Source organism: Vidua macroura, chromosome Z (assembly GCF_024509145.1).
Source record: "Vidua macroura isolate BioBank_ID:100142 chromosome Z, ASM2450914v1, whole genome shotgun sequence".
In the NCBI taxonomy this organism is placed as follows: domain Eukaryota; kingdom Metazoa; phylum Chordata; class Aves; order Passeriformes; family Viduidae; genus Vidua; species Vidua macroura.
This window is the reverse complement of record NC_071611.1, coordinates 39,464,675-39,484,105: the sequence shown is the minus strand read 5'-3', so window position 1 is coordinate 39,484,105 and position 19,431 is coordinate 39,464,675. Positions and strand designations below refer to the sequence as shown.

The following is a 19,431-nucleotide window of genomic DNA, read 5'->3' as shown; positions in this document are numbered from 1 at the left end:
TCACCAGTAGGGATCTCAATATACATTTCTGGGCTCCACTCACTCCACAGTCCATGGTGGTCTGGTTTGCAGTGAATCTGTACAATATACCTCTTTCCAGGATTTAAACTAAACATTTTGCAATGTGTTTGCTGTCCAACAAAAATAGTCTGGAAATAAAATAAATGTCACAGTTAAGGTTTTGGTAATCAAGATGGAAATATAGAATGATTCTGGATATCTTTTCCTAATAATTGTTGAGCAGGCATGGAATAATGGTACATTTATTTTATTTCTATAGTTTAGCTTTCTAGCAGGTGGGAATGAGATCTGGTGCTTGTATACAGTGCAAATTAAACTGCTGTAAAAATACATCATGAATTTATGGCAAATAGGAGAGGAGCTGTGGTAACGGTAGGAATTGCAGTGGTGACAGGCAGAGGAGGAGGCAGAAATGAATGAGGGAGGAAGAAACAGAGATGGAGAAAGAAAATGCAGAGAGGAAGAGGGAATGTGGAGTTGTGGAAATGCACAGGGTAATAAAAAGTAGGTCTTGCAATGGTCAGAGGGCCAGAGGGAGGGAGAAGGAAGGAGAAGATACTGAGGTGGTTTGGAAGTTCTGCAGACAAGAAGGGGATGGAGTCAAATACCAACAGTTGGAGTCTTTCATTTGCCACTCATTTGCTTAAGTTGTAGATCCTGGCCATAGAAAATTATTATTGTTGTGTGGCCACTACACTTACCACCTAATGTTTATTTAAATAAATTTAAATTATTTTATGTAATGTCACTGAGCTTTCTGTTATCTAAGAAGTGCTTGTGTTTAAGAACAAATTATCATGAAAGAAACGTATCTGAGATACAAGCAGGAAATCACAGGTCACACAAGCACTTTTGAAAAATTATGAACTATTTAGAGTGTCTGCTTCATGATGTTCAGGCATGGGACTTGGCTGACAAAATCTAACTAGTCAGAAAACATCTAGCAAAAACTTGTGACATCCTTACCTCCCATTCCTCTCCTTCTTCAGGCTTTAGTTGCAATTCATATTCAAGGGTAAGCCATCCAGATCTGACATCAGCCAGTGGGGGTGGAGACCATGTCAGGACCAGATACGGTTTTCTCTTTATTGACTTTTTTAATTCCAGAGTTATATTCACGGGAGGATCTGGCTGTACTGTTGAAATAAAAGAACTGTCAATAAGAATCTAAGTGACTTTTTTCCTTGCAGCTTAGGAAGAAATATAAGATGATGTGAGTGAAGAATTGCCATCTCCATTGGGGGTCTGCTAATTTGGAACTGCTACTGGAATATAGAAATCAAGAGTTTTCAGATAAAGTAAGTATGGATTTATGAATTTTAAAACCCTCCTGAATAGTTAGTAAGTATGTTGAATTCATGTTGAAATTTGACTTAACCATTTATCATCAAAAATATTTTTTCTTACCTTTCCATTTATTGTTACTTTTCTCCACAACAGTATTTCAAAGTTAACATCTTTAATGTTATGTTATGAAAATTGCATTCTACTATAATCTTATCAAAGCTTGGCATAAATATTTAGGAATACTGAAAACATGGATGCAGCTAATGAAACTCGTCCCCTCCATCTTTTACATTCAGAAAACACAACCACATGATCCCTACACTTTTAAGTAAGGATACTTAAGAGTAAACCAAGACAGCATATTAAAGCTCTCTCTGTATTTCAAAAATAAACCAAAATGGAACATAGGTTTCTTCTAGAGTCAGGCTTGCATCTTCCTCAGTTCACAGGTAGAGCTTCTGCATATTGTGCATATATTTTACCACTGTCTGATCAAAGATTCATCAGGTCATTGCACTGAGGTAATATATAAAGCCATTTCTCCAGCAGCCTTTTTCCAGTTGCCAGATTCCTGGCAGCCAGATCCTTGACAACAAAATGGTTATCAAGGATAATGTTCCATTCTCTTAGATAAAATCCTTATTATTTGTCCACAGTCACTCTGTAGAAAAAGTCTGAAAAAGAGATTATCAGTACACTTCTGTAAAAAGCACTAATGCAGCTTCCCTTGGGTCTGGGAACTACTTTTGGGCAATCAGATTTAAGTATTATTAGTTAAAAGATCAAATTGATTTCCATTGCTTGTACAGCAGAAAAAGGATTTTAGTTGGATGACATTTCTTAGGGTTTGACTACAAGAAATATGGAAAACCAATAAATGTTTATCTGAACATAATTTTAAAGCTTTTAGCATTTTTGGCTTCTTCTGAAAATAAGATGGTAAAGGGATGAATATTGATTTGTTATTAAACTAAGGAATATCTTATTTGTATAAGTTTTCAACTTACTACTGCATATGAGGAGAGCTGGAATTGAAATTCTTGTGTCAAAATCCATGATTCTGAATAATTTGGTTTCACAAAAACTACTTTTTAACTCTTACCTATGTAAGTCACATCCACATAATGAGGATCAGAGACATTACTTCCCATTTCATTTGTTGCCCTCACAGTAATATTGTATATGGTCCAGAAAGAGGTGTGCTTTTTATCGAAGTAGCATGAATTGGGGCCTGCAGTTTTGTAATCTGGACATTCATAAACTTTTTCTTCTCTGAAATGAAAGAATCCCAGTGATTAGCTTACACAGACTAAAACACCTGATTTTGGTTACTAGTACTTCAGCATTATTTAGGGCTGGATCTGATTTTTCACACCTGGCACTGTGAAGAAAGTCAGAAAATTGCTTCCAGACTGAAAGTCATTGGACAATCCCAGAGACTGTACTAAGCATTTTCCCCACCAAGTATACACCACAAAAATGAAGAATTTAGGCTATTGCAGATGCAACTGTGGGCTAGTACAGCACAGCTCTTACTTCTCTGAAAGCCACTGTCCACTGCACAGCCCAGAGCCCTTACATATTCCAGAAGAAGTGATTGCTGAAGTCTTCTTATCTATCTATTAAAAAATATGTATTTCCAATGTTAATCTCACATTTACAGGAATTCTGCATATTACGCTAATATGCTTTCAGAATTTATTTGGTCTTTCATCTCTTGATCATTAAAAAAAAAAAATCTACTTTGTACTCTCCTTCACATCCATACCCAAGCTTCCCAAAGTCAGAGGAGGGGTAGGAGACAAAATTGAGTAGTATTTGTTTTCATGCTCTTCCTGGATGCACAAAAGAAAAAGTTATGGATGTGGACCTCTTACTCCACCATACCTGGCTAGACCAGTATGTGTCTTTTTACACTAAGAGTGAGCTCTCAGTTGACATTTACAGAGTTTAGCATCTATTTAGGTAATTGCAAGGTAGAGCAGTACTAGGTGAAATAAAAAGGACCAAAAGACCTAAAAAAATGTATTGACTCTTTCTTTAAAATGAATGTTAACACTTTATCTGAGTTCCAAGGAAAGATTACAGAAACCAGGAGGCATTCATACCTTATGAATACTAGTGCAAAACAAACCTTATCAGAAGACAAAAGTTTTAGTATCTGGTCATTTTGGAAAGTTTTATTTATAAGACTGCATGTTGAAGAGTTTTAGGACTGTGCAATTGTATTGTGTACTAATACACTGAAAAGACAGAATTCACAGTAATTATATATCTGCCATTATAAAGAGATCAAGATTTAATATTTCACTCTTAGACATGTTGCTGCTTTTGTGTGATGCTAGAACATACCACTGGACAAAACCATGGACTACAGAAAATGGCATCTCCCAAAATAAGAAACCAATGAGGATTGATTTTCCAGGTCCTTCCAACAAAACACTGAATAACTATACAGCACTTATTACCCCTCTTTGCTGTAAAACAAAGTGTGTTTCGTCAAGAGTCCTCCATCTGAAGCAGGTTTCCACCAACAAGTAAATGTTTCTTTTTCAGGAGAACGGCACTTTATTATTACAGGCTTTTCAGGAGGTAACTGTTCTGCAAGAAATAAAGAAATGAACTAATGATTAAGTTTAATCCATTAGGTCCATCTTGAATTTGTAAAACAGAGAACAGGAAAATATGAAAAAAGAAAAAGTTTTGCTTCATAGTGGCACAGGAAAGGAGAGACAATTTCCTGCTTAGGACAACAGCTTGCTACTTTCACCTGGATTCAGAATTCTCTCTCACTGCAGCCGCACTGAAGAACAGTTTTAGTTTTCTGCCTGTGGCTTTCTTCTGCCCCAAAATCTCATAAAGGATGTTGAAATACTGTCATAGCAGGCTCTATAAAATTATTTTAAAAACACTCTACTATATCCAAATAGATTGGATATCTATTTTCTATAGTGTTCTGGTTTCAAGTAGGACAGAGATAATTTCTTCTCAGTAACTGGAATAGTGCTGTGGTTTGGAATAATTTTCATAATACAGGGATATTTTGTTACTATGTCATGTTTATCCTAAACCAAGGACCTTTTTGTGTCTCCTGCTCTGTTAGTGAAGAGCTACAAAACAGAAAAAAAGGTTGGGAGTGACTATAGGCAGGACAGGTGACCTGACCAAGAGGATTCCATAGAACATTATCTCCAGCATAAAAATTTAGGAGTTACCCAGAACCAGTGACCATCAGGATTCAGAAATGGAGTCTGGCACTGATCAGCAGTGGGTGAGCAAATATATTGTCCATAATTCCCCCTCTTTTTAATAATAATAGTAATAATAATAATAATAATCATCATCATCATCACCATCACTTCTTCTTCTACTTCTTCTTCTTCTTGTTATTATTATTATTATTATTATTATTATTATTATTACATTTTACTTTGTTTTAATTATTGAACTGTTCTTATGCCAACCCACAGATTTTACCTTTGGTTCTTCCCCTCATTCCACCATGGTGACATATGAGTGAGCAGCTGTGTGCTGGTTTGTTGCCAGCTGAGCTTAAACCATTACATACAAAACAATTTTTTTTTCAAAATATGTGTTTTAAGATTATTCTGCTTGTTTGAAAGGTATGCTGTCATTTTCTTTTGCTTTTAGGTAAAAAATGAAGAATGTAAATGTATGTCTATTTGTCTGTGTTCTTGGCAGTAATTTGCTTCTGAAGCACTCAAAATATACAGAGAAGCAGCTCTCATATTTCACTGTAATGTTTTTATGTTCAGGACTCAGGCTACTTGCATTATTACTCCTGAGCAAGTTTTTATAGTTTCAAGAACAGCACTTAAGAACTGGGTGGAGAAAAATGCTTACATTTTGAATAGGATGATGCTTGTCAAAATCCTGAAGTGATTGAAACTTTTGCAGTTATGTATTTGTGGCAAAAATATTCCTATTACATCAATAATGTATATTTTCTACTATGTACAGGAGAGACATTGATTTTCCAAATTCCTAATTTCTAAGGCAGATCTGAAAATGGGCCATTTAAAAAATTTTATTTAAAAAATATTTTTCTATTAACAGTACTTCAATAATATCTATGTCTAATAGTGAATAATACAACTAGTAACTGAAGAAGTTTTGAGACAGCTAGGCTAAAGTGTCTGGCAACAAGATATGATGTCATACATATTTAGTGTGTCTACTCAAATCCAGTAAAAGACAGATAGTGACTTCCATGTGATAGTATCTGTAATTGTCATTAATGCTTTCAGTCCAGGCCCTTATACAAAAACCATGACCTGATATTTACAGCTACAGACAAAATCAACATGATTTTTAAATAAAGAGACAGGGACAATAAATTATTTAGGTATGCCTGTATCAGAAGTGACTTCCTAGTAAATCCCACCTTGTTTATCATAGCCAGTTTCAGCAGAGGATCCTGAGCAGATCAACAGATTAACAAAGCAATTACACAGAAAGTATGGTAAAATGCACTGAGTACTACAAAGTACCCATGTGAGAGGCCAGGTTTTCAGGACTGGCATTTAGACACCTTCACAGCATTGAACCTGCTACACTTTAAAAGCAATTTACAGAGCAGCAATCATCCACTCACCTTTAGAGATCTGAATGCTTCTTTCTGAGCTCCACTCGCTCCATTCTCCGAGGTCTAACATGCAACGCACCTGAACAACATACTTCACCCCAGCTTTCAGGCTGCTCACCTCATAGTGTGTCTGCATTCCTACAGATACTGTCTGTAAAAGAAAATGGACTGGGGAAAATAATAAAGAATTGGACCACTTAAATGAATAAACCATAAAGTAGTTTGACTAGTAGTAGTTAAACCATAAAGAGTCTGACTTCTGAAAATCAGGGAAGTTAATTTGCATATTTATAAGAGATCAATCACAAAGAAGCAAAAGTAGTGATTTAGCAGAAAAAAGATTACTGCTGATTCTGATATCCAAGAGCATATTGAACTGTAGACTTCCTAATACTCTATCACATCCACAATTCAAGGAGCATTACCAGTAGTCCAGCCTACATATAAACCCCACATTGAAATTCTTCTCAGTGACTTTAAGTGACTTTCTCAGACCCTTCTAATTTCTCCTATTTCAAAATGCATAGCATTCTCCATCATTAAGACATCAACAAGCTAGGACATGTGACTATAAGTTTAAGAATGATATTTTGTCCTGAAAACTCAGCTGAAGCAGTACTGAAGCTGATTCCTAGAAATATGGCAACAGGTGGGAATGTCATTGGAAAAAGTTAAATGTGAGTAGGCCACAACAGAATTTCTGAAGGCCAGGTTGCCTCCAACTGATCATGTTGAAGAGGATGATGATAACTGGGCTTTGTCATACATAACATTAGGATGATTATGTAAATATATTGAATTTCACAGTCTCTACAGACCACTCCATTTTTCTTTCTTTAATCAGATTTGGTTACATTAATTTTTCTATTCTTATTTTTTTATAGGACCAATTAAATGGAGACAAGACAATTCACTGAACACAGCATTTATAAAATAAATATATTTTTCCCTTACCTCCCACTCTTCCTTTTCCTCAGGCTTTAGTCGTAGCTCATAGCGATAAACATGTGAATTAGAGCTGGCATCAGCTAATGATGGTGGAGACCATTTTGCCCAAAGGTATGACAGGTTAGCAGATGTGTTTGTTTCTAGAGAGAGGTTCACAGGAGCATCTGGCTGAACTGTATAAATGAATGAAAAGTGTGCCATTTAATTTTCTCTCAGAAAAAACCACCTCCTTTATGGTTTTGTATGTCATCATATTATTTTCAGATAATTCAGCACTGTAAAAGAATAATAAAGAAGTCTTTCATTTTTCCTTTCTCCTCAATGAGTTTAACTAGCTCCTGATTTCCAGCAGTATCAGCAAATCTTAAGCTTTACTCTGAATTTGAAAGGCTAAGGAAATACAAATCATAATTTTATAAGGCCACTCTTGCAAAATTAAAATGTCAGCTATTTCATAGCTAGAAAAACTAAGTATATTATAATTAAAATGGTATATTATGCATGTGCAGAAAGTAGAATGGAGTCAGGAGTATAAAATACTACAGAAAGCCTGTATAATGCTCAGGCAGTTATTTTTACCTTTCCAAGACTGCAATGCCAGCAGTTAAAATGACTTTTACATTTGAAATATTAGATAGCTTAACCTAATTTGAAAATTTTATAATCCGCATTGAGTCTAATTAAAATACTGCAGACAACTAGAAAATGAAGCAAATTTTTCAGCTAAAGTTAAAAGTTTTACATATTCATACATGAAATCCCTACAATCAAGTATGTAGTTACTTAATTTAAAATTAAAACACAGTTTTCACATACATTTAACATGCATATTTGAGATTATCTGTAAATAAACACTTCTCAATAGCAAGTTTCACATCATGAGGAAAGAAATCTTTCACCACTGCTTGCTCTAGGATTAAAAACTGCTCACTTCTCTAACTAGTTTGTTTTCCATTTCATTCTTTGATTTTACCTATGGAAGTTACATCCACATGCTGAGGATCTGAGCTGTTACTTCCAATCTCATTTGTTGCCGTTACAGTGATAATATATGTTGTCCAGGGATTAGTGTGGTTTTTATCGAAGTAGCAGGAATTTGGACCTGATGTTAGGTAGTCTGGACATTCATAGATTTTTTCTTCACTGAAAAAAAATGATTTAAAAATTTAGGAAATGAAGCGATGCAGATAGTATTCTGGTAATGGAATAGATTCAGCAGAGAAATCTGAAATATTTGTATATATATATATATATATATATATATATAAATATATATATATAATGTATAATTTTATATTACATATATCTATAATCCCATCTCTTGGAAACATTTTGGTACATGTCAAATGCCATTACCATAAATGTTTCATTTACATTTTTATTGCCATTGTTTTGATCAATGCTTTCACCCCTTTTTTTTTATATATAAGAATAAATCAACAAAAGAACAGAAACATAAATTTCCAGAGACAGAACAAATAAATTTTAACAATATTTATAAGCAAGTAAGAGGGGAAATGAAAAATATTTCCTTCAATTAGGTAAGTTGCTAAATATCTTTGCATATTACCCCTAGAAATTAAACTTATGGGCCCTATGGCAGAGAGTTCATTTATTGATTAGTTTTCAGCAAGGTCAGAGAATCATTTAGGTTGGAAAAGACCTCTAAGATTGTCAAGTCAAGCTTTGACCACCTTCTCAACCAGACCATAGCACCAAGAGCCATGTTCCAGTAGAGCACCTCCAGAAATGGTGACTGCCCACCTCCCTGGCCAGCCCATTCCAATGCCTGCCCATCATTTCAGTGAAGGAATTCTTCCTGAGGTCCTGGATTGGATTCTTTAGGAGAGGGATTATTTTGTGCTCAAAGCTGGCCTAGGTGATGTACTCAGAGTCTACCTGAGGTGAGAAGAACTATACAAACGCAAAGCATCAGCTGATGTGGTACAAGAATGAACATTAATTCCACTATTATGTTTTATGTATCATCAGTAATAAGGTTTCTTAGTTTCCAGGCAGTTTTGTCACAGTTCACAAAGCAAAGATGCGAGAAAGGAGTCTATACCTAAGAGAAAATAAGCCTAGAAAGGCAATTGTGGCCCAGGTCTAAAATGCTTGGCAGAACTTGGGTTCAGCAGATTTAATGAAATGGATAAGCACTCCCATTCTTCCCTAAGCAGAATGACTCTGGACAGTGACAGGTATGAATTAAAATGTTCATTAAACTTTTTGATCAAGACTGAAACATCTGGGCTTTCATAAAATAAAAGTTCTCAAATCATCGTTGTGTGTGGTAACTTCATTGAAGACTGCATCTTTTTCTGCTCAATGACTTGGAATGTTTAATTGTAGCAGGGACATCTGAGGTTTTATCTTACCTATTCTGAATCTCCCTGGATTTATGAAAAAAATTTAGTCTCTGAGCCTCCCTGCTTACTTGTCCCTGTTCAAAGACTAAATGTTTTCAGGAAGAAAGTATAGTAAAACAAAGATGGACAGGTTAAGTAAAGTTGTGAAACATATGCACTTCATTCCTGAACAGGATGAGGAAGTTGAGAATTTATCAAAATAATAACTTTTGAGATGCGATACCCATGTCTCATTTCACTGCATCTTGGGAACCATTGACCACAAAACCAACAGGAGAAAAAGTGACTATAGTCCAGATGGGGGTTTTGGTATGCAGGGTAAAGGACAAGCTCCTTGGCAGGGCCCCAAGGGCCCCAAGGGCCCTGCCAGCCCTCACTGCCCAGCCCTTCCATGGGGACCTGAGTCCCAGGTCTCCAGTTCAGCTGGTTTCCAGCTCCACATGGCCCTGCTTTTCCTAGTCACAGCCCCCTGAGCCAGCCCAAGACCAGCGCTGATGTCCCAGCCCAGCCTGGCCTCAGCCTGTCCCTGTCCCCAAGAAAGTGACCGATGCCCAGGGCTGGGCTGCCCCTCTCCTGCCCTGCTCTGTGGCTGGGGTGATGGGAGATCTGCTGCCCTGTGGTACCCTTATGCTTCAGCACTCAGAGAGACTGTTCAGCTGAAAGCTGTGTGCTTCCCAAAAAGATGGGCAAACATGCCTTTGCTCCCAGCACATCTTAAGACAAGTGGGATTTTTGGTAGATGAGTTTCAGGAGGGACAGGCTGAAGATTTGGGGCTGTCAGTAGTCATGTTTTCTTCCAACAAGGGAAGCCATGGATCTTATGCAGCCCTTGTTGTCTATCTGAGGTTAAAATGGACTCATAAAAACAACTTTAGAAATTAATGTTGTCATTCTCTTGGTCTGTCATAACCATCACTTTATCACGTACTGAGTATATATGCACCACTTGTCACCTGTCTTTCCTGTAGAACAGGGTATAATTGTTAGGGAGTCCTCCATCTGAGCCAGGCTTCCACCAACATGAAAAGGTTTCCTTTTCTTGAGAACGACATCTTACTATCTGAGGTTTTCCAGGGTATGATTGACCTAGGAAAATGCAAAAATCCAACTAGTTAAATTAGAAATGGACAATGCTTTTGGATGCAGAGGATAAGTCAACCAAGCATTCCTTTTTTGAAGACAATAAAATCACAAGAAACAGTGAATTGAATTGGGCAAATAACTCTGCCTGGGAAAAGGATCAATATTCTCACAAAAGCAAATATATTTTATCTCAAACTCCTAAAATAGCTAGTAGAATGATTTTTCTTTTTAAAATGAAGATTTATTTTTCACCTAAACTCAAAATGGTATATTTATCTCCAAATTAAACTATGAAGATGAGAAATAAATATATGACCTTTACGATTTGTCCCCGTAAAAATTAAAATTTTGTATCTTCAGATAATTTAAAGATTAAATTTCACCTTCAACTTTGCAACAGAACTGAAATTCCATTCTTTGTGCATATTTGGGGTAAATTATAGGTCAGAAAATTATTAAAAGAAGGAAATCAATGGGCTAGATGTAATTTTTTGGGTACTGCCAACCTGAATATATTCATTCATTGTTCAAATATTCCTTGTTAATCCAAATACATTTAAAAACATTTCTTGTTTAGACTACTTCTCATTAAGTTACACCAAGAATATAGACTATACATTTACATTCATTTTAAAACAACAAGTGTGTGAGCTTTTAACCTAAGCTTATCTTTATTTATTTTTATTAAGTTCCATGTAATTACCTCAAATAATGTAGCTATTCATATGCTAACTTCCTAGAAGGTGTTTACAGGTGTAAAGTGAATATAGGATGTCAGTATTGCCACCAAACAATCTTTAAATTAATCGTATAAAAAGAAAAGAAAACTCCAGCCATTTTCATACCAAACTTCAGAAGAAAGTAATTTAAAGAGGTACATGGTCAGGATAGATTGGGTAAAGCCTCAGACTTCTCTAAAGAAAGTGTCTTAAGGAAGAAACAAGCATTTCAGGAAATTTTGTACTTACCAGTCAGACCTACTGTAGTCAGCGCAAGCTGCAACATAATTTGAACTGATGAAATGAATCTCTGTTTCATGATGCCTGTCTCTCCTCAGGAGGAAGTATCAGATCAAGGGCTCACTGAAAAACACAGCATCATGAAACAGTCAGTAACAATGCTCAGCAGGTAACACGTATCGCTCAACTTGATCAAAGTCCTTTTTGAATGGCAGGTAAATGATTCTTGTTCTCTCTCAAAAAGGTGAGGCAACACCAGCAGTTCCACTTTGGAACCTGAAAACCTGAATCTCAGAGAAGCAGGTAGGCCTTCCTAGAGGTCTCTGAATCATTAGCAGTGCTAGGATTACAATTTCTTAGCATTAACAAATCTTGCATATTTCTTTGGCATCTTGGGATACTGGGTTCTTAGAGTTCTAACTTCTAGATTCATAAATTATCCTAAGAAAGCAGCCTGTTGGCAACAAAAAAATATACTTTTACCCCTACTGATTCAAAGAAGAGGTCAACATACTTGAACTCTGAAAGTCCTGAAAACAGAAGGCAAATAGAAAAGGTCCAACATTTATTTAGAAGTTTATGATTTTTGGTCTAATCTCAAAACTTCTCAATATTTAGGACTGTCAGTGTTGAATTCAGGATCCCTTGAGCTGAAGAATGTTACTCTTTCAGTGCATTCAACACCAATTGTTTTTACTGTATTTGATTTTGTAGTAAATTTCAGCTGAAATACAGATTTTCAAGTGGTCACCAGCTGGGACCAAGACCCAGTCCCTGCCGTGGGCTCACACCACTAGATGTCCTCAGAATTCAGGTTACAACTCTGGGTGCTCTGGAGTCCCTGCTGCTGCTAAATCTGTTTGCTTAGCCTGAAGAAACGACGTAGCAACTTAAAGCAAACCTTCTGCTTTTCCCACCAGTACGCTCCCTGCTTGGAGATGAGTGCAATCAGCTGTTGGATTCTCGGTAGCCAACCTCAGCCTTTGAAACTAAAGAAGAACAATTTACTACCTGAATAGGGAGCTCCTTATCTCAGCTTTCCACTCCTACCCCTAGCACATTCACAGGTACAAGTATGCCTGCAACGCATTCCGTGTAGCACAGCATGGAACAAGCTGTGTCCTTTGTGAGGAAAAATCCTTCGTGGTTCATCAGATGACAAACTTTTCAGTATGCAATTAATTTTGTACATCAAGAAACTATAATACATCATCAACCAAATGTTTTTCAAGCGCAAAGCCAAGTCAAGTATCAGTTAATGCAGCTAAGTCTAAAACACATTTACTGTGGACAATGTGGAAGAGAACACAGTTGGCTACATTCCGATATGCCACTTCTGAATATCCAGGCATGTTTCAAGTGTGTAACTGAGTTACAGGCTGGAAAATTGAATCTGGGTTAGTTTTAAACTCTCTCAGTGCATTTTGTGTATATAAAGACAGTGAAGACAGAACCACTTAAATATAAATTCCAGCTTGGTGTAAACACATGCAGTTTTTATTACTGTAAACAAATGACAGGCACAAACATTAGTGTTAACTTCAGAAATTACCCAAAAATAATTATATAGCCCCATAAAAATGAGGCTATATAATGAGGACCAGATGATTGGGCTCATAAAAGGCACATTTTTCTCAGGTGAAGGTGAAATAATGAAACTACAAACAGTAACTATTTCATGTACATATGATAGTATTTACAATATTTTATTACTTCTAAAAATAGTTGGAACATTTGCAAAACAATGTACTTTAAAACCAAGACTCATATGGATAAAGACCTATTACGATTTTTTTTTTTTTTTTTTTTTTACTTTTATGTATGTATCTTTCTGTGTGAAGAATTGACAGAAAGACAAGCTCTTTACACTGGCTGAAAGAATGAAATTTTTTAATACAACAAAAGAGAGGCATCATCAAGAAGAATCTTTATTAGAGCACTCCTCAAGGAAAATGAGATAATTTTGTAAACTGAAGACCTAAAGAATCAAATTAATAGCAAGAGAAAGAAATTAATGCATTAAAACAGAAGCATTTTTCCTCTGGAGCTTTTGAAAATGAGATGATTGTGAACCACTTCTGTAATGTGGCTGTGTGAAAGAACAAGAGGGATATAGGGAAGGAATATGGACTTATCAGTGTGGCAGACTAAGCTCTGTCTACAGTTCTGGTAACCTACACTTTGGAAAAAAGAACCAAACAGATTTTAGAACACAGCTATGAACATGACACAGAGACTATCTCATGATGGTGGTTTAAAGAATTGGCTTTGTACTCCATGCAAGTGTGGTTGCCATCTGCAAACATAAAAGGAGATAAGCATCAAAAGAGGGAAAATAAGAATGTGTAAAATAAGAGTGTTTCCACAGTTGCTTGCTATTCAGTATTTGTGACTCAAATAGGGCTTAAAAGGCTTCTGGAGAGATGTCTTGCTTTTTTTGAAAACACTTGCTTAATAAAACGGTAATACTCTGTCATAATTGTATCTAAAGTGCATCTTCCCTATACATGACATGAAAATGTTTTCAAAGAAGGGTAATTAGTGTTATTGAAGATGCTATGAAGTAATGTCTCTCTTTTAGGACTGAATGCATTCTTTCATAAGGGATGCAGTGGACATTGTTTTGCCACAATGTGATCCAAAACCAAGGGTTGAGTAACTGATAATTAAAAGATCATATGCCTCCTTTTGAAAGTCTTGATTTAATTCCAATTAAGTTATTGAATTCTGACATTCTATCTGAATTTTCCCCTTTTAACACAGCTGTTAGATAGTATTCAACAGCTTGCATCACATGCCAGAATGCAGTGCTCCTTGATGGAAATGGAAACTATTACTGGTGTTTTAGAATGCACAGAAGAGTTAGATATTCCTGTAAAATAATTCTGCCCTGGAATTAATAATATATTGCAATTGTAGGTTTGAAAACTGTGCTGACAATGCTACTAGATGAAGATGAAAGCTAAACACCAGTACTTAAATCAGGTGCTGTAAAGCAGAGTTGGGAGAAACATGTCCTTGTTCTAATTGACTTTTAGTTCTTGCATTCTTTTCTTTCTTTCTTTTCTGGCTCTGCTGATGGATAAATTTCTTGAGGCCGACAGAGAAGTCTTTACTCAGTTCTGCACAGATGGAAAAATTTTCTATCTGCAACATTTTCAGGCTTGCAGGAACAGGAACAACTGTGTGTCAGCCATTGGCAATGACATTATGTGCAACATAATTTCTGCTTCTGTGGCTAAAGAAATCAAAAGCCAAAAGTACTTTACCAATCTCTAAAAGTCTGAAAAAGTCTGGCATTTCCATTAGTCATAATGATAAACAATGTTCATCTTTCAGGCCTGGGGGAAGACAGTTTAAGGAGCTCTCAAAACATTACTATTTGAAAGGCTGAACTACAGCTGTATGAAACAAATTATAAAAAAGGAACTCAATAAAGCAAGAATGTGAGAGTTTGTTGGACGATCTAGAACATTCAGCTGTACTGTGGACATGGCAGGAGTCTGCCCTCCCACACAGAGATCAGAAATGCCAACAGGGATACATATTCCTAGCCATGACCAGAGCATCATGGCTAGATGTGTTTCTGATTGACGGTGATGGTTGGGATTATACTGCAAATTAAAAGCTGTTGATGTGCAGTGTGACCAGAGCTCTGCTTTTCCTCTCTGAATGAGCCCTAATTGGATGTCTCCAAATCCCTCAAGCACCCAGCACTGCCTTCAGGGTGATGTACAAGCTCCAGAGAAGATACAGAGCTCAGGCATGTCTATGATCTGAATTTCTTGTGACTGATTCCAGCTGGCAACTTTTAAGCACATAGGTTCTGTGGTGTGCTTTGTGAGGAAGCCTAGTACCTTCTACTGGCTATGAGCCTAGAGATTCAGTTAATTTATTGGGATTTGGGACTTCATATTTCTGTGTGGCATAAAATGGGAGCAGTGGCAAGGACTTCTAGATTTCACCTGAAAAGCCTTACAATATATTTTTCTGAAATTTCTCTAGTAAGTCACAACCCTTGGCAGTCCTTCCTTTGATTTGCAGTCAAGATGTGATAACGAACAAAACAAATTGCCTCACCCATGGAGATATGTTTCTCAATCTGAAAGACTTGAGTCAATTTTGAAAAAGGAAAATCACAAACCCCCTGATTCTTGAAAATAGTTTAGACCCTTACATCTCCATCATAGTATTTACATTCTTAATTCCTATTGATTTTACAGAACTGAGTCTGAAATTTTCTTAAGAACTCTCACTACCTGAAATGACAAAAAACAAACAAACAAAAAAAAGCCAAGATCCCTACTTTACCAAAGTAAAGAATGCCCAACAGATTCATTAGTAGAAGTGTAACAAAAGCTAAAACCTGATAATTTTCTACCATTTTTCTTTTATTTTCTAAGTACCACCTCTACTACCTTTGTTTTCCCACAAAAACAAATGTAATGCTTTAGCTAACTGTAGTAATTTTTCCCTACCAGTCTCACATTTCCTGAATATTCAATTTTCTTCCCTGGTGGTTTGTATGTTTAGCCATAATTACAGGATTTATTTTTACAGCAGTCTCTCACAGAAAAGAAAATCATAAGTTCTAAGGAGTAAAATTTCAGAGACTGAAAGCTAGAACTTGCATCAGAACTTGAAATATGATGTACATTCATCTCTTCCAACTATCAAGCCCAACTCCACAATCACTATCTTCTTATAGTAATTTTAGGTATTTTTGATGTATAGCATAGTCATAAAATATAAAATCAAATTTTCTACCTAGGGGATTCATGTATGCGAGGAAGCTTTTTATGCCTCTCTTCCATGAATATTGGATTACTTGAAAAGTCGAAAAACAAAAATTCCATTAATAGTGTATTTCTGAAAGTATCACTACTTTATTTCTAAAACATAAAGAGAAAAAAGGTGACTCTGTATGAGCTGTAGATACTGATACTCTAAGTAAATACATTTAAACATTGAGAGTGATAGAGACAGCAGTAAAATACTGTACATGCTTTCCTTTATCTATTTCAAACAAAATTCTGTAGCAATGAGCTTTGGATGCAGTTTAAATTTTCTCATAGACTGTGCTAGGCTACTTGTTTAAAGGCTAATCAACATCTGCACAGGCTAGGATATGATCAGATAACAGCTGAGAGGGCTGGGGGAGGAACTCTAGCAGTCTCATCAGTGAAAATTTGGTGTAGGGAATGAACTACACCTGACTATCAAAGCACAGTCATGCCACTGTCCTTGTGTGTAGCCCACTAAACAAATCTCCTTCCCCACTGACTCTTAGACTGAAGGAGGTAGAACACTAGGGACGCAGTAGAAGAAAGGTTTTGGGGAGAAAAGGAAAGCTGGAGAGACAAGAATGGGAAATAAGGGTAATAAACAGTTCAGTTCAGTGTAAACTTGTGGCTTGTCAGACTGAAATGTGTGCCTGATCATTGTAGTCTACCCTATAATCTCATTATACCCTATTTCTATCTTCTGTCTGGGTAGACTGTTCTGAATGGTGCTTTTGGATGCCAGAGAACTCTCAACAGGATTAGCCTGTGAAGAAAGAGTTGGATTGCAAACCTCCAGGTTCAAATGCAGGTCCCACACAGCTGAGGAGAGCAAGAGGATCTGGGACCAACTACTAGGTCAGCTAAACATCCACAAGTAGCTATTGGGGCAGTCCATTCCTTTATGTGCAAATACACACATATATATGTAGATCTACACATTAGGGCATTGTTGATGTGCATGGCCCCTGTGGGGGTTTTGTGTCCTTGTACCCACCCTCTGGGAGCAGCTGTTCAGCTTTGCTACAGGCAGAAACAGAGGTTAGGGACCTACAGCAGCCTCACATCTACGGGGCTGCCTGATTGAGCTGACTCTAGCACACTGACATGCAATGTTTTACCAAAAAACCCATACTTCGTTTAATAACCTGCTCTCTGCCATCCACTCCAAATACACTATTCTGTGAAGAAAAAATTTAGATGGGCAACTTATCTGCCAGAGTAGTAAAAACTACTTATACATTAGGTAACTAACTTTGAAAACACTAGCTTCATCACTGTTTTTCTAAAAAAATCTGTCTGTAAACAATTTGAAACAAAATAGATTATTTTCTAACTAACAATAAGAATGGTCTGTATCTCCCAGAGACCAGGTGGGAAGACATATTACTCAGTTACCAGGGTATTCTTTTGTTTGGCTTCATTTCAGTAAAGCTAATGAGAGCAATAAAAATAGCATGAAGTTATTTGGCAGCTAGACATTGTGCCATTAAAGAGGAACAGTTTAAATTGAGGGTGATAAACGGTTTTTTTTTAATGTGCATATTTAAAAGGGAATCAATAATGTGCAGCTGAATATGGCAGAAATAATGTTTGCAGTTACTCAACCATGGCATAAGGTGAAATGTAGTTTAAAGATAGAGCTCAATAAGTGGTTCCTGCTTTAGAGAGGACAGAAATCTGTTCAAGAGTGCACATGCTAGGAACACTGTTTCACTCAAGATTGGCTAAATAGAATCTTCTACTACTTTGTACTACATCAAAACATACAATTCTATCCTTCCAGCAAATTTTATTCTGCTTTCATTACTGCCTTTGTCAGGAAGTGGTGTTATGAACTAGTGTCATGTCCCTACATGTGACTGACATAAAATGTGTTTTTTACCAAATTTGCAACAGTGCTGCAAGTGCTGGCTTCATAATATCACCAACTGGAAAGGATCATGATGAGTAAACCTAAACCTTCTGCTGTAACCAGACCAATGACTCTCATCCAAGTATTTCTACATCAAACAACCATTATTCAAATCATATTTATTGTGATTGTCCTGAGAACAGAGACAGATCCTGCTGTCTCAGGTACGAACAGTTCCTGCTCTTAAGAACTGAAAATATAAGTAGCCAGTTAATAATACAATATGGAAAAAAGGCATCTAAAAAGCAGGTCAAACTTGCATATTTTTGAGTTGAGATGAAAGATTATTTTATTGGTAAAATATTGTCAAAATATCCCATAAACTGGAAACTGCCTATGAATGACCAATTTTAGAAAATTCATTTTGGAATGTCACAAATTCTTTTTTAACTGAAGCCAATTAATGAAAATTTTCAAAATTCCAAAATGAACAAGTATCATCAAATCACATAAAGCATTTTGTTTTGCAGTTTTCCAGCAGCATGTTTTCTGAAATCTAATCAAATACTTGTAGGTTTTCCAATTTTCCAATAAAATCTTGTTATGATGAAAAATTCCTGATAATTTTAAATTATACACAGAATTCCAATGAGTAATTCAATGGCATGAAAATCTTGCTATTTTGACATTTCTGGGGGAAAATGCTGGTGTAGAGGTGAGGAGTTTTTTTGCAGAGAGACAAAAATTATGAAAACTTTAGAGAAAACAAAGGAACAGGACTTTGGCTTTAGTAAAGGGAACACAGTAATGGACATAAGTGTGAGAGGTTAGTGGGAATAAGACAATGGGGAATGACACAGAAGTGGAATAGAAGAAATAATGTGTTGGGACCAGGCAGTAGAAGGTCAGATGAAGTTGTAATTTTGAATGTATTCCATGATCCCATATGAGTTGCAAAGTTCCATCCACTGGATGCTGACTCGCAACAGCCTTTTCTTGGTGAACTCAGGCAGTGGGGTTGGATGGAAGAGAAGCATCTCCTGTATCCTAGTACCTGCAAGCATCAGTGGAGCAATGCTGAAAAAAAGTTGTGATCATAGCTATAGAGCAGTGTCTTTATTCCCTTGTAGTGGGACAGCCCATTTTGGCTGAGTCTCAGACTAGAGTCTCTCTTTGAAGCTTTAAGACTGTGGTAAGACTCTAAAAGAAAGAACCTGGCTGTGGGGAAGTGAATTTTCTTCTTCAATCACAAATATACTTAGCAATTAACAGTGGGAGCTGAGAATAACAACTGTTTTCTGTTTCAGTGTTCTCTTTTTCAGGAGGTCCTCAGTATGAGGTTGTAAAAGTAACTATTTGTTTTTCTGAGACTTACAGTATACTTACACTTGAATTTTTTAAGTGACTGTATAGTTATTCTGTGAAAGAACACAATTACCAAAAATTACTACTCCAGTCAAACTGATAACAATACTCAATGTCCTATTATTTGCGAGCATGAATAGTTCTCAAACATATTCCC

At 36.4% G+C, this 19,431-nt stretch overlaps 1 protein-coding gene across 1 annotated transcript in view; it reads right to left on the bottom strand.

The window, feature by feature from the left end:
* The window catches only part of PRLR (prolactin receptor), a 98,182-nt gene that overhangs the window by 4,479 nt on the left and 74,272 nt on the right, over nt 1-19,431 (bottom strand). Inside the window, exons 2-10 of the mRNA XM_054003082.1 lie at nt 11,283-11,396; nt 10,185-10,317; nt 7,836-8,005; nt 6,869-7,035; nt 5,924-6,065; nt 3,777-3,909; nt 2,411-2,580; nt 988-1,157; nt 5-149 (exon numbers count right to left, since the gene is read on the bottom strand). Coding sequence (XP_053859057.1) covers nt 5-149; nt 988-1,157; nt 2,411-2,580; nt 3,777-3,909; nt 5,924-6,065; nt 6,869-7,035; nt 7,836-8,005; nt 10,185-10,317; nt 11,283-11,352 — 1,300 coding nt within the window. The 5' untranslated portion in view covers nt 11,353-11,396. The remainder of the gene's footprint in view (nt 1-4; nt 150-987; nt 1,158-2,410; nt 2,581-3,776; nt 3,910-5,923; nt 6,066-6,868; nt 7,036-7,835; nt 8,006-10,184; nt 10,318-11,282; nt 11,397-19,431) is intronic.